Below are 16458 nucleotides of genomic sequence, written 5' to 3'. Positions count from 1 at the left end.
TGCCAAAAATCCGCCAAAAAAAAAAAAAAAACGCACAAAAAACGCGTAAAAAACGCAAAAAAAAAAACGCATGCGGATTTCTGGCAGAAATGTCTGGATTTTGTCAGGAAAATGTCTGCAAGAAATCCTGACGTGTGCACATACCCTTACAATGATAGGTATCATATCTATACACAAAATCCACCAGACCCAACAATGCAGACGAGCTGAAGGCTGCTATCAAAGCAACCTGGGCTTCCATAACCCCTCAGCAGTGCCACAGGCTGATCATCTCCATACCACGCCACATTGATGCAGTAATTAATGCAAAAGGAGCCCCGACCACGTATTGAGTGCATTTACTGGGCATACATTACAGTAGGCCAACATTTCGGATTTTAAAATCATTTTTCAAGCTGGTGTCATAAAGTATTCCAATTTACTGAGATAATGACTTTCAGGTTTTCATTGGTTGTAAGCCATAATCATCAACATTAACAGAAATAAACACTTGAAATAGATCACTCTGTTTGTAATGACTCTATCTAATATATAATTTTCACTTTTTGTATTGAAGAACTGAAATGATATTCTATGATGATGTTCTAATTTTGTGAGAAGCACCTGTACAATACAAAATACAATACAAAACATAGGGTCAGGATTCAAGCTTTATGGCTATGTTTGTACATGTGTTATCTCCTGAAGCAATAGGAAGTATCAGTCTACAAAAGTACAAGTGTCCAATGTGAAAATTGCAAGATTCCTTTTTTTTCTTATTGTTAGGCCATGTTCACACAGTGCGTTTTTTACTGCAGAACCGCAGCGGTTTTGCCGCTGCGGTTCCGCAGCTATTTTCCATGCAGGGTACATTACAATGTACCCTATGGAAAACAGGAACCACTGTGCACACGGTCCTGAATTTCCCTTAAAAAGACGCGATGAATCGGTGCGGGAAAAAAGAAGGAGCATGTCACTTCTTTGCCCGAAACTGCAGCGGTTCTGCACCCATAGACCTCCATTGTGAGGTCAAACCCGCAGTAAAACCCGCAGATCAAAAATATATCTGCGGGTTTTATTGCGGTTTGTGGTGCAGAACCGCTGCAGCCGGAAGTGCGGGGAAGCGGCCGGAAGTGCGTGGGCGGAGAGACATGGAGGCATACCGTCGCATGGGGATTGTGTCGGCAGTTTGATTGATTTGGTATGTGTGTGTGTGTGTGTGTGTCTGTGTGTGTGCGTGTGTGTGTGTGTGCGTGTGTGTCCCCATGCGACGCTAGTGCCACCATTGTGCTAAGTCGCCGTATGGGACTACTACTCCCATCCGGTATTAGGATGGGAGAGTTGTCCCTGTGTCCGGCGACTTAGCACAATTGTAAAGTTACACAAAACACCTACACACAGTACACATACATGACACACAGTACAGTACATACAACACATAACATAGAGTATATACTCACCAACAGCACACTTGTAGGCGAAGCCCTCGATCCTCCAGGAAAAAATCACAAAATAAAAAATCAAATTCATACTCCCTGTCCGCAGAATCCATAAAACGAGTGTCCCACGCCGATCGGCTGCTCTCCGGCGATACACTGCCAGGAGCGAAGCTCCTGGCAGTGTATCGCGTACTGTTCCGGAGTTCAATGACTCCGGCGTCTCGGTTAACGGCAGTACAGCTGCGTTGAACTTTCCCACGCAGCACTGCCGTTAAGCGAGAGTGCCGGGGTCAATGACCGCCGGTAAACTCGCTCGCGCATGCGCAGTGACACACCGACAGGAACTATGGCTCCTGTCAGTGTGTTGCTGCAGCCGTGGAGAGCAGACATATCTCTGGATGTCTCTGTTCTCCATGGAAAATCTTCGTGGGATACGTGGCACTTAAATACGTGGCAATTAAATACGTGACACGTGGCACTTATACGTGATACGTGTCACTTAAATACGTGATACGTGTCACTTAAATATGTGGCACGTGGCACTGAAATACGTGGCACGTGGCACTGAAATACGTGGCACGTGGCACTGAAATATGTGGCACGTGGCACTGAAATACGTGGCACGTGGCACTGAAATACGTGGCACGTGGCACTGAAATACGTGGCACTGAAATACGTGGCACTGAAATACGTGGTACTGAAATACGTGGCACTTGAATACGTGGCACTGAAATACGTGGCACTGAAATACGTGGCACTGAAATACGTGGCACTTAAATACGTGGCTCTGAAATACGTGGCTCTGAAATACGTGGCACTTAAATACGTGGCTCTGAAATACGTGGCACTGAAATACGTGATACGTGGCACTGAAATACGTGGCACTGAAATATGTGGTACTGAAATACGTGGCACTGAAATACGTGGCACTGAAATACGTGGTACTGAAATAAGTGGCACTTAAATACGTGGCACTGAAATACGTGGCACTGAAATACGTGATACGTGGCACTGAAATACGTGGTACTGAAATACATGGCACTTAAATACGTGATACGTGGCACTTAAATACGTGGCACTTAGGCTATGTTCACATTTGCGTTGTGCGCCGCAACACACAACGCAAACAAAAACGCAGCAAAACGCATGCACAACGCTGCATTTTGCGCCGCATGCGTCCTTTTTTTGATTGATTTTGGACGCAGCAAAAATGCAACTTGCTGCGTCCTCTGCGCCCAGATGCGTGCGCTGCAGTGATGCATGCGGCGCAAAACGCAAGTGCGACGCATATCCATGCGCCCCCATGTTAAATATAGGGGCGCATGACGCATAGCTGGATAGAGCTGGATCCGCGGGCTGTGATCTGGCCTACGCTCAGCACTCTGCGGAGCACCTGCGTTTTCTGCCAAGAGCTGCGGTTTTTGTCCTGAAAAAAAAGGATTGAAATCAGGATCGTGTGAACATACCCTTAATATAGATTGTGACATGTAAACATTTTTGCCATCCTCCCAAAAAACAAACAAACATTGAATACAAAACCTGATATAAACAAACAAGACATTCCCTTTCAGGTGAGAATGCTGTGAATTCTAAGGCTACTTTCACACTAGCGTTTTTTTGCCTAAATCGCAATGCGTCGTTTAGGAGAAAAACGTATCCTGCAAAGTTGCCCGCACGATGCGTTTTTTCCCCATAGATTTACATTAGTGATGCATTGCGACGTATCGCCACACGTCACATCCGTCGTGCGACGGATGTGTCGTGTTTTGGTGGACCGTCGGCACAAAAAAAATTACATGTAAAGTTTTTTTGTGCGTCGTGTCCGCCATTTTCGACCGCGCATGCACGGCCGAAACTCCGCCCCCTCCTCCCCGCACCTCACAATGGGGCAGCGGAAGCGTCGTAAAACTGCACTCGCTGCCCACGTTGTGCTACATTAAACACACTGTCCGTCGGGCCGACGGTTTGCGACGGCCCGTACCGACGGACTAGTGTGAAAGTAGCCTTAGGGAAGTGCAGGACATATCCAAAGAAAATCTCGTTATATACGTGATGGAACGGGTTACATGTTCTTAGGTTTTGGGAAATGCTGTCTTACGTGCAGGGCAGCCATTAGAAATTCTAGGGCCGTACACAGCTCCGTAATCCGGACCCCTGCAACCAGGATAACTTCACCTCCATTATCTTTTAATGGATGCATTCACACAATCGTATTATATGGTCCATGTTAGGGATCCAACTCATGAATTTGCCACTAAGGCTACTTTCACACTAGCGTCGGGAACAACCCGTCGCTGCGCGTCGGGCCGACGTTCCCGACGCTAGTGTGTTCTCCGCCGCACAACGGGGGCAGCGGATGCATATTTCCCACGCATCCGCTGCCCCATTGTGATGTGCGGGGAAGTGCGGGGAGGTGGGGGCGGAGTTCCGACTGCGCATGCGCGGTCGGAAAAAGCGGACCGTCGGGAGCAAAAAACGTTACATGTAACGTTTTTTTCTCCCGACGGACCGCTACCATACGCCCAAACGCCGCCAAACGCATTCACCGTTTGGAAATGCGTCGCAAATGCGTCGCTAATGCTACTCTATGACGAAACAACGTATCCAGCAAAAACTTTTGCTGGATGCGGCGTTTCGCAAAAACGACGCATTTGCGACGTATTGCAGTTAACGCTAGTGTGAAACTAGCCTAAGTAAAGACAGGGCTTTTTTTCCTTTTATTCACCATTTTTGCGACTTTTTGAGCAAAATGATACATCTTCAAAATGTCGCAAAAGATGCAACTTTTGAAGAACAGGCAAAAAAATCACTCTGGGGGAACTGGAGTAGAGTTGCCCCTAATTTTGTGACTTTTAAAAAAGTCGCAGTTGATGAATGTGCTGGGATAAGATGTTATCTGAGCATGCTCGGGTGCTGTGTCTTCGGCGTGCTCGAATAATATGCATGTGTTGAGGCTGTTGAACAGCCGCGAGACATGGAGCCGCGGGGACTCGGACGTATTTTCGAGCACTCCGAAGACACTCGGTTAGCACCTGAGCATGCTCATATAACACCTTATCCCAGCACGTTCACTCATCACCAGTCAGCAGTAGAGCAACACTGGGGAGCTGACATTCAGGTTAGGTGGGCAGACACTGAGCTTACACTTTTGAAAAGGGTTATATAGCGTTTCACTTGTGGATTTTGACAGTAAGTACACCTGCCTCATCAGATCAAAAAGATCTACTTAGTAAAATTGCTAAATATGGTTACAGATCCGCTTTGTAACTCTGCCGACCATGCCACTGCGGTAGCCTTTTTGTATGGCCATCTGAAACACCTTCTTAGCAGAGGGTTCAGCAGGAAGGGCTGTCCCACACGTCCAGATAATTCCGGTACCGGAATAAATCGGTACCGGAGTTATCCGTGTCCGTGTGCCTGGGAACTCACGGAGGCCATACCTGCGGCACACGTGTGCCGCCCGTATGGCGAGTGGGTACCACACGGAGCGTGTGGTACCCACTCTGCATGGTGCTGAAGCTGCGATTCATATCATCCCTGCAGCAACGTTTGCTGCAGGGAAAATATGAAGAATAGTGTTTAAAATAAAGATCCATGTGTCCGCCGCCCCCCCACCCCCTGTGCGCCCCCCCCGCTGGTCAGAAAATACTCACCCGGATCCCCCGTCGGCAGTCGCTCCTTCCTGGTCTGGCCGCGGCTTACTGTATGCGGTCACGTGGGGCCGCTCATTTACACTCATGAATAGGCGGCTCCGCCCCTATTGGAGGTGGAGCCACATATTCATGAGTGTAATCGGCCGCATACAGTAGGAGGCGCGGCCAGACCAGGAAGGAGCGACAGCCGACGGGGGACCCGGATAAGTATTTTCTGACCAGCGGGGGGGGCGCACAGGGGGTGGGGGGGCGGCGGACACATGGATCTTTAGTTTAAACACTATCATTCATATTTTCTCTGTAGCAAACGGTGCTACAGGGAACATATGAATGGCGGCTTCAGCACCATGTGGGGGGGGACAGCGCTTACTGTAGCGCTGTCTCCTGCACGCACACGGACCCCAGACGGAGAATGTCCGTGTGAGGTGCGTGTTTTACACGGACCCATTGACTCTATTGGGTCCGTGTAATCCGTGCGCTCCCACGAACACTGACATGTCTCCGTGTTTGGCACACGGAGACACGGTCCGCACACGGTCCGCACAAAATCAATGACATCTGAACAGATGCATTGATTTTTATGGGTCTACGTGTGTCAGTGTCTCCGGTACGGGAGGAAACTGTCACCTCACGTACCGGAGCCACTGACGTGTGAAACCGGCCGAAGGCAAATGGAGGGCACCAGGACGGCTAATTACACATGAAAAATATATATTCGTCACTTCAGAAAATTGAGAAAAATATATATATATACGTTATTAAACAGTAAATTATTACATGTTATAAAATAATAATATACAACTTTGCAATTTATAGATATGGATAAGTCATTAACCCTTTAGTTTTGTCAATAAAGAGTTAATGTGACCCAGATCATCAGGTGGTTGAGGACATTTTGTAATTATAGGTAAAGCCTTATGGATTTATGAGTAATAGTTGCACATATAGAAGAGTAGTTGCCAATAGCAACCAATCATATTTCTCCTCTCATTTTCCTCAGAAGGTATTGAAGCTGAAAGAAGCCATTTGATTGGTTAATAATGGCTTCTGCTCCCCCCACTTGAGGCTCTTGACATTTTCAGGGGAGACATGAGAATCCATCTATTCTAATAGTGACCGGCAGTTTTCTGTTATTTCAATAAAGTTCTATGGTTTAAAAAAAAAAAAATGTAAGCCAGGTCTGTGCACACATGGGAGCCCCTTCAGTGTGAGGGGGATGGGCGGCATGATTGCAGGACCGGGCTGTGTCTGGATCCAGCTGGTCTGAAGAAAGTAGAAACAATAAAATAAACCCGTCCTGGAGGCTTGTGCACAGCTTGCTGGCCGCAGCAGGGCACCATGTTCGCTGTGGAGTGCATGCATGGCGCTGACTATTGCACCCAGTGCCCTGAGGAGCCTGAGGCACGGCACACGGCCACTGCTCCCAGCACCCACGAGGACCCCCTGTGTGACCCCTGCTACTGGTGGTCCACAGACTGCAGCCAGCTCCCCTACTGTGACAGTGGTAGGTGTGCTGGGATCTGTGGTACTACGTGCTCCTCATGCATTGTGTTCTGCCATAAAGGGGGTTGGTATTCCAGGGGGAAGACTCCTCAGAGTGGTTGTGGACCACTGGACGTCTGCTAGTGAGGGTCTACATGACACTGCTGCCAGGACCGGGCTGGGCTCTTGGCTATTTCTTCTTGAAAGTGTTTTAGAAGAAACCTACCTACAGCATGGGGCACTGAGGAGAGAGAAATGATTCCATTGCAGCAAATATCTGGCAGCAGTGTGCTGGGCTTCATGTAAATAATATAAATATATATAATTTTTTTTTCCCACCATCCTCTTTAAAAATTGAAAAAGTGCATGTGGAAGGGCTGTAGCCAAGGAGCTCAAGACCTTTTAATTACACTTCACTTCTTCAGAAAATTGACTAGTGTTGACTCTTCCTAGGAAGTGTAGATCTCTTTTCTTTTTTTTTTTCTTTTTTTTTTTCTTTTTGGGCAGGCAAATAAAAAGTGCAGTCTGCCTTATAATAGCTTTGCTATAATTTGCCCCAATCTCTCGCATGTCATTTTCTAGCAAACCCCCCCGACACTACTTTTCTAGAACGTTTTGTTTCATAACTCTGTCCCTTTATCTCCTGCAGTGACTTCGCCCATAAAGGTGTGCTTCCTATATTAGTAGTAGTTAAAATGACACGCTCCTTTTTGATTTATTTTTTTTTTTTCCTTTAGGAAAACTACCTGGTCATTTTTGTATTACTAAACTGGAGACACAAACACTTCACTATGATGTGCAAACTTGTCCAGAAAGGGGACGAACCTTCTTGTTATATCAAGACCTTGATGAGATGTCAAACCACCAGCGTTGTAAGGGGATCTGACGTGCTGTAGATACACGGCACACTCTGAGCTGGGACCTCCAGCCTTGTGCATGGGGCAACTATCATGCAACAGAGTCTTAACAATGAGACAAAGCATTGGATAAATCTCTCACCGTGCAATGATATCTGTCCTTTTATATAAGAGGGGTACAGTATCAAATACTTCTGACCGTCCAAAAAAATGTCCACACAAAATCTTGCATATTTAATTCCATCCATCTCAAACAATTAAAATCCACATGTTGGTGATGGAACACTTTTGGCTGTGCCGATCAACTTTATTTCTTCTTGGACAAATGAGTCTTGGGTGACGCAAAGGTTCTCAGTTATTGTCAAGAATAAACGTGCAGCAATGGATCAGTGAGAATTCACTTTTGTATTGTTGATACCTTTTTGTGACTGGTGGCAGCACGTTCATGTAAACTGCAATCTATAGTGTAAGTACTAGAAACTGGAGGAAAGACAAGCAAACAAGCACACTTGTGCATGTTAATGACATACTTGTATCTCGCATGCACACCTTTTGGTCACTGTTTAGTTTTCTGCATAATGCCAATTTTGCAGCAAAAAACACACACCGTGGCTACAACCTGGGACCTCAGTCATGTGACAGTGTAACGGCTAATGCTATACGTAAATCGTCAAAATGATCCAAAAAGTGTGTGCGCTCTGCATGATTGAAGTGGGTTTTTTTTCTTTTTTTTGTTGTTACAACAAAAAAATCTTTTTTTTATTATAACAAAATATCTCATGTGACTGGTTTGGTTATAACTAGTGATGAGCGAATATACTCGTTACTCGAGATTTCCAGAGCATGCTCGGGGGTCCTCTGAGTATTTGTAAGTGCTCGGAGATTTTAGTTTTTATCGCCGCAGCTGAATGATTTACAGCTACTAGCCAGGCTGAGTACATGTGGGGGTTGCCTGGTTGCTAGAGAACCCCCACATGTACTTATGCTGGCTAACAGATGTAAATCATGCAGCTGCGGCAAGGAAAACTAAATCCCGGAGCACTTACAAATACTTGGAGGACACCCGAGTGTGCTCGAGAAATCTCAAGCAACGAGTATATTCGCTCATCACTAGTTATAACCTCTAAATCCAGTCTTGGTGGCTGGGTAATTTACATCCCAAACAGCTGGTGAGTTCCCCTGCACAGAAGAGCACTTCCGGATGCCCTGGTGGGGTCAGAGTGGAGGATGAATTCAGGAAGCTGGACAGCAGTTGATACTACTATTTAGCTGGATGTTGAAGTTGGGTGCAGTAGTGTGGTGAGTTCGTCACGTGGGAATTCCCAATAGGTGTGAAGTGGACACCACAGGATGTAAGTATATTGCCTATAAACAAGGGTGGCACAAGGTGCCTTCTGTGGGGAAGCTTTGACTGTAATCATGGCTCTGGGTCATACCTCCCAACCGTCCCGATTTCAGCGTGACAGTCCCGCTTTGGCACCGGGGTCCCGCTGTCCCGCTTCGGGCATTTAAAATCCCGAATTTGCGGCCGCCGTTGAAGCCCCGCCCACTTCCGGGACGTAGAGAGAGCCCGATTAGTACCCGCTGTTCGTTACGTTCCCTGGGACTGCGTTGTAGCCACGCCCCCTTGAGTTGCCTCACCGCCCGCCTCCGGCTTCCTCCTCAACTATAGACGTGGGCGGACTCTGAGGACAGAGCGGCAGCACCCGGACTGGTTTCTGGCACGGGGGCAGAGTTGTGAGACACTCCGTGTCTGTGTGACCGCGGGAGCAGCGAGCGGATCTCCAGACTGTAAGTGAATGTATGTGTCTCTCCCCCTCTCCATGCAGCGCTGCCCTGCTGCGGTTACAGCAGAGACTCTGACAGCATAGGAGGACTGACAAACTAAACTGTCTCCCCATGGTGCGCGCACCCCGCTCCCACTCTCCCCCTGGTACCCATCCATCGGATTCTCCACCAACCTGGTGCAGCACCCCTTACATTCTATGGGGGCTGCCACCTGCCTGCGTTACATTCTATGGGGGCTGCCACCTGCCTGCGTTACATTCTATGGGGGCTGCCACCTGCCTGCGTTACATTCTATGGGGGCTGTGCAGCATTATATTCTATGGGGCTGTGCTGTATTACATTCTATGGGGACTGAGCTGTAATGCTGGATACAGCAGTCAGCGGCGCAGCTGGATGACACCATTCAGCGCCGTGGGAGTGGAAGCTGCCGGCTGCTGCGAGGGAGCGCGGTGAAAGGTGTTTGTGTGTACTGATGGAGAAGGCAATGATGGGGGTGGGGTAACCATGTGTGGCCATTATACTGCACCCAGCATTGTGTGGGGCCATTATACTGTACCCAGCATTGTGTGGCCATTATACTATACCCAGCATCGTGTGGGGCCATTATACTGTACAAAGCATCATGTGGCGCCATTATACTGTATGGACCATCACGTGGGGCAAGTATACTGTACGCAGCATCATGTGGGGCCATTATACAGTATGGAGCATAATGTGGCCAATGGCCATTGTACAGTATGGAGCGTCGTGTGTGGCCATATTTTTTTGTTCATAATTATTGTTAACGAAACATTGTGATCAGAAGTGCTAAATGGGTGTGGTTGGGGCGTGGCTAGTTGTGAAATGGGTGTGGCCTAAAATTTGCCGCGGCGCGCTGAGCGCGCCGCTGACTTTGTCCCTCTTTCCCTTCCCCTAAAGTTGGGAGGTATGCTCTGGGTGATACTGTGGTGAGGAAGGGTGGGCGTGCTGGATGTGGCTCATGACCATATCTCAGAATTGAATGTGGCTCTCTAGGCAAGAAGGGTTGAGGATCACTGGTCTATAGAGCTCAGCTATTCTGAGCACAAAATAGGCAAACAATCCCCCTTCAGAATGTATAGGATTTAGCAAATATGACCTACATGTTCAAATATGACCTACATGTTCAAATATGACCTATGTTCTCCAGGTTGCTGAATTAAAAGGGTTGTTCTGGCTTGACGTTCAAGTCTGCAGTCATTGTATGTGCCACATTCTGACTAGATGTGTTCGACCTTACTCAATACATGTATATTGAGCACAGCCATATATGTCTAATCGGCATGCAACTCGCATACTTGCGGTCATGCTCCTGGCATTCGGAGAATATGGACAGTGCATAATGTGAGGATTCACGAGTCTGCAGTTACATAGATTGCAGACTTGAACCCCTGGACAACCCCTTTATGGGTACCTAATGATATGTGCCCTCCCAATAGAGCTAAACCAAACTATCACAATGCTTTATCGAGGTCCTGAATGGCAAAACTGTGGTACTACCATGGTGACCACAAACCACTTTTCCCTAATATTATGCTACTAGATGGAGGCACGATGCTATTGCATCGGGAGGGTGGTTTTGCGGCGGGGGAGTCCCAGCAGCAGGGGGTCTGGCGATAACCTGCTGGTGGTACCAGCGGGTGCCATATTGGAATACCCATCACTTGGGTATTCCAATATGGCGGTCAGCGTACTTCTGGTGTGGTGGATTGTGGGATTCAAGGACGTCTAGACAGAAGTGGATGACAGACAATTTAAGGTAATTATATAAACAGATAAATACAGTCAGAAGGGAGCCAAGAAAAGCAGGGTAAAAATCCCTGTGAAGCTTCATTAAACGCATCCTCCTAATTGGGCTGAGTTCACAGCATGTCTGGGCAGTACGTCAGGGCTTCCGTTTGCCCTGAAAATCAGAGTTTAGGGAATCCACTGACAGCTACTTATTTTAATGATGCAAACTGAGTCACTGTGTTCTGTCTGGCCCCCATCTTTTATCCGTGTCTGCATTTCTGTGGTGGGCTCAAAAAATGTGGTTGACCGCTCTATTGTGCCTGGCTCAGAAAGACGGACCGTGTCTGAAACTGATGCCAGACAGAACACAAAGTGACTATCTGGGTTTCCACATTTTCCTCCTCAAATCACATTTTTTTTTTTTTTTTAGGACTTCAGACCGAGCCACTGACGTGTGGCCCAAATGCAATCTGTACCTGACCTTGGCACAAGAAATGTACACCTAGATCTGGTGTCATCTGTGGCTATAAATATGGGGTGGTTAGATCCGGTCTTCTTTGTGACACTTTATATCAGGGGTGTCAAACTGCATTCCTCAAGGGCTGCAAACAGGTCATGTTTTCAGTATTTCCTTGTATTGCACAGGTGATCATTTAATCACCTGCTCAGAATGATTCCAGCACCTTGTGCAATGAGCAGGAAATCTTGAAAACACGCATGGTTTGAGGCCCTCGAGGAATGCAGTTTGACACCCCTGCTTTATATTACATAGTTCATTGTACGTATGCAGAGCTTGTTTCTGAAACATAAGGACTCCTGTATTGAAAGAAAATTCTCATTTCATGGTATTGACCTCCAACACTTGTCTAGTTCTGCTACAAGAACAAGTACCGTATATATTCACAATTACTTTTGGCCATGAATCTTGCTGAACACCACTGTGGAGTATGAAGTATGGTATAATTTCTATAAAAATAGACCTTTAGCAAACCGGTTCAATGTTCTTCCAAATGTGTTTTTATGTACGGTATGTAATGTAGTTTTAGTTACATACTGTTAGCCCCCTGTAGCATTGTTGTCCACCAAGCGATAGAATTGTCTCTCTTCATATAGAACTTGTGGCTACAACCACTGGGGCTTCATTCAGACATGCATGAGTTCCTGTTCTGTCCAATCATGGATCGCACATGTATGACATCCACGTGCTGTCCGTGATTAACATAGTGGATGGGATTATTTTTTTTTTTTTTCACGAAGTCTGTTTTTACATGCGATAAAGATACCTGAATTCTGAATGAGGCCTTAAAGAGATTGTCCACTTTTTAGGAAGTGGGAGCCAAACTCTGTAAAACCACAAACTCAGCATGTACTCTCCCTCTTTTGGTTCAGAGCAAGCTCCTCCGCCACTGCTTCGGTCTCGTTTTTTGTCTGCATCAGTGATGTCACGGCTCTAGTCAATAGCTGATCTTGGCGTCTGTGCCAAGATTGATGGCATGTGCAGCTTTTAATGAATGAGCTCTGTGATGAGCATGAACGGTGTTGCTGTGCTGTTGCCTCTGCAGCAAAAACACTGGGACTAAAGGCCTGACGAGGATCCGCTGCTCAACCCAAGGAGCTTTACTGTGTATGTGTGTGTATATATATGTGTATATATATATATATATATATATATAATTATTTTTAGTATTGTATTTTTTTTTAAGCACTTTTCAGATTTTGGGGCCCTGAGTGGACAACCCCCTTCAACTGTAATCTGTAGCTTGTGTATCTGAACAGCAGAGTGCAAATTTTCCCCCTAACTTGTCGTGTTTTTTTTTTTTTTTTGGTTTGTTTTTTTTATACCGATCCCAGTGGCAGTGGTAGAAGGTGAATAATCAGTTGTTCCCACAAATTTGTTACAAATTTGTCCACACTGAAGTTATTTCCTCAGGAACTGAAATCTGTCTGTAATCCTATTCCATCTCCTAGTAAGGTTTCATTGATTTATTGTGCATGCTGCTGCCCCAGGTGTCGCCCATTACGAAGTCTACTGTCCAGGACGAAATGCTGGTGACCACCCAGTTGGCAGATTGTATTAATGTGTTTTTGTTTTACATTAGGAGACATTCAAAATAACAAAAATGAGAAGAAAGAGAAAAAAATGGTTATGAAAAAACCTCTGGGGACTACTGAATACATAGTAAGTAGCATGCTGTGTCTGTTAACACTATATAGTTTGTGGTTGAATTGCTCCGTAGAATTCTTGAAGTGGAATAAAATGTATGAATATTCTAGAAAATAATTAGCATTTTCTGATACAAATGCATCCCCTTTGGCTAAGTTCACACTGGATGTGTTTGCTGCTTTTTATGCTAATTTTCAGCTGTCTTACAGTACCATCTATGTATGAGATTTGAGAAATCTTATGCACACAGCTTGTTTCGTGTTTTTTTTTTTTTTTTTTTTTTTTTTTTCCCAGTATTTTGTGCTTTGCTCTGTTTTGAACATGGAGCACGTCACATTCAATGGAAGGCTGAATGGGGGGGAAAAAAAGCAACAAAACCGCAGCTTCTTTCCTGCCAAGCACACAGCTTTTGCTGCAGAAAAGCACACAGTGTGAACTTACCCTTAGGCCGTAAAAAATGGTACACAATTGCAAAGACCTGTTTTGTATAAGATTGCTTGCCTGCTTTCTCCAGTATTGACTACTTGGTTGCATGGGTTCTCTGGTGAAAATAATTTATCACCCATCTCGGGGATAGATGATAACTTGGGGATCAATGAGTATCCAACCACCAGTATCTATGCTGACCAGCAGAATGTGGAGTTGTCCGCTATGGGACACTTTAGTCCCAGTTACAAAGTGACGAAGTAAAACAGATGCCAGACCACAATTCTACTTACTAGTTGGCTCATGCAAAATTTTCGCACACTGGCTGTCGGGGGCGCAGGCTATTTCAGGAAAATCAAGCTGGTCAAATGTTAATGTATTTAATGAGATGATGAACACAGAGGTATTTATATATGTAGACTGGTAATACAATAAATTGGTTTGATAAGTAGAGGCAAAAAAATGTCTTGAGGTTGTGGTGCCACCTGCAGGTTTGGTTTTTTTTTTTTTTTTTTTTTCCTCTGCAGGTTTCTGAAAACAAATGTTTAAACTGTATTTATTGATCTAATTGTGTATGTGAGGTTTTTGTGTCTTTTCTTGCTGATGGGGGGAAAGTTTACCTTTCAAATGGGGTGTGTGTGTGTGTGTGGCGCAAAGTAATCACTGCAAAAGCAGTGCATGTTTACAAATGTGTTAGCATATGTGACTCACCTGTAGTGAAGTGTGCAATCCTCCAATGTGCCTGAAATAGGTTGGGCAAGGAGTACAGCAAGCTGGAAAGCCCCCAAGGCAAATGTTAGGATTTGTTTGTGATGTCTGTAAGCAGCTTTGGGGTAGTATGGTGCCACCTGCAGGTCATTTTTCCTTACTGCAAGTTTGTGAAAATTAATGTTTAAACTGTATTTTGTGATCACATTGTGGATGTGTGGTCTGTTTGGCTATTTTCTTGCTGAAGGGGGCAAGCTTACCTTTCAAATGTTGTATCATTTGTGTGTGGATGCAGTATGAACGGAGATGCAAAGTATTCACCGAAAGAGTGTTTAGAAATAATATGTAAATATGTAAAGCTCAGCAGTCCCATAGGGAATGAATATAGACACAGTAGCATTGCTGATCCATTCTTACTGACTGGGATAAGTTCCCCTTTCTGCTGGTCCCAGTGGTCGGACACTTGCCAATCTTCAGTTTAGGTGAAAACTTGTTTAAATCTGACAATCTCAAACTTTTTTTTTTTTTTTTTTAAACCTTTAGGACACATCCGTTGTCAGTTACTGCAACTTGAGTAGTCATTGCAAAATTGTATAAAGTCTCATCCACTGTGCATTTTACTCCTTGGCATCAAATCTCATCCAGTTTTGGCCTTTTATGACAAACTTTCTCCCTCATCCCCACTCTTTTAAAACTTTGATTTTATAGTTTTTATTTCTTAAGATCATATTGATAGTACACTGCACTAATTGCTTACATTACCTAGCCTGTCAGCTTTTGACTGACTGGTAGCCTATTAGACTCTGTCTCCAGTAGGATCTGATTGACTTCATGTCTTCCACATACCTCAGCCTTTGTCAGGCCTTGGGTTGCCAAAGTATTCCATCGGCCCCCTGTGCTCGTGGGACCAGGATGCAGATGGGTGGATAAAGAAGGCAATCTCACTCTTGTTAAAACCCTCACATTCTGCTGTCACTATCGACAGCGGTATGTGAGGGGTTAGTGTTGGGATCAGAGCTAGCTCTGGCCCTAACAGCCAACTCCTGCTGCAGATGACCTGCCAAAAAATGCAGTTGTTTCAAGTTCCGAATCCCCATTGTTAGGCTTGACATGTCATTCTCTGCAAGGAGAAAAGTTGCCCCCCTTGGATCGCAGTCAGATTCCTTTCACCCAACCAAACCAGGTTTCACACTTTGCACTGATGGGCAGCACTCCAAAACAGTGTATCCAAATTGAGATTTTGGTTTGGATTCCCATGTGACAAGGCTCGTTAAAGGGTCGATATTGATTGCTGTTTCCAATAGTTGGCGCTAGAGTTCTAGTCCTCTTCCTCTCTGAAGACTATTTTCAGTAAAATAAACATACTGCTTCAAATCTGCATAAAAATGGTGTGTGTATGGGGGGGGGGGGATGGCATAAACGCAGCAATAAATAGATTAGATCACTTTTCCAAAATTTTGGTGCTGATATCTGCAGAAAAACACAGCGGAAAGCGAGCAGTGTTTTTCAGGACGTCCCTCCTGACAACACCAAGGAGGTTCAGGTGTGTTCCAGGCTGGAACGCAGTGAGCACCGGAGGCCAGAGCGGCGCTTCCAGGATCAGAGCTAGCAGTGAAGACCAGAGGCCAGAGCGGCGCTTCCGGTAACGTCCGACACAGCTGGGATACGGCGAGTCACCCTGGAGCGTGGATTCCTGAAGGGGCTTTCTACCAAGCGGTGCAGACAATCAGGAAGACAAGGCAGGACATATAAAGCTGCATTGATCTGGGGACAGGCATGACAGCTGTGAGAGAGGGCCTATTGATCAGTATGGAGGATGCTGGAAAGGCTGATATCCCCTCTGAACCCCTCATGACTGTAAGTGGCATATTAATTGCTCAGGGGGTTAAACCCACAGATTAGAGAAGCTGTCCTGTGTTTAGGACAATTCAGTATCGGCCACAATGACTTCTACATCCAGAAGGACTGGCTGATCCACTGGGAAAATGGGAATCTGCACCGTTTATAATATTAGTTTAACCCAGGAATCTGGTAACTTTTATGTGAAGGTTGCACCCTCAAAATCATTGAAGACAAGCAGGCCTCCTTCCTAATGGAGATGCACACCATTGTCAGAGAGGAGGTCCAGGCTTCCATCTTGGGCCTCTTACCGGTCCAGTCGCCTCAACCAGGCTCTCGCGCCAAAAGACCAAGGTGGGAGATGGAACAGTCCC

The 16458-nt window shown here is 45.8% G+C and overlaps 1 protein-coding gene across 6 annotated transcripts in view; it reads left to right on the top strand.

Annotated features, from left to right (window-relative positions):
* The window catches only part of NCOA7 (nuclear receptor coactivator 7), a 248863-nt gene that overhangs the window by 156800 nt on the left and 75605 nt on the right, over positions 1 to 16458 (top strand). For 4 of the 6 annotated variants that reach the window (XM_077289426.1, XM_077289424.1, XM_077289427.1 and 1 more), the window contains exon 4: positions 13047 to 13126. In XM_077289426.1, the coding sequence (XP_077145541.1) occupies positions 13047 to 13126 (80 nt within the window). Of the gene's footprint in view, positions 1 to 6290; positions 6576 to 13046; positions 13127 to 16458 lie in introns of those variants that run through there. The other 2 variants (XM_077289429.1, XM_077289430.1) reach the window with 2 other exon arrangements.

This window comes from Ranitomeya variabilis, chromosome 2, assembly GCF_051348905.1.
Source record: "Ranitomeya variabilis isolate aRanVar5 chromosome 2, aRanVar5.hap1, whole genome shotgun sequence".
Lineage (NCBI taxonomy): Eukaryota > Metazoa > Chordata > Amphibia > Anura > Dendrobatidae > Ranitomeya > Ranitomeya variabilis.
The sequence above is the reverse complement of the archived record's forward strand: the minus strand, read 5'-3'. Positions and strand labels throughout refer to the sequence as shown.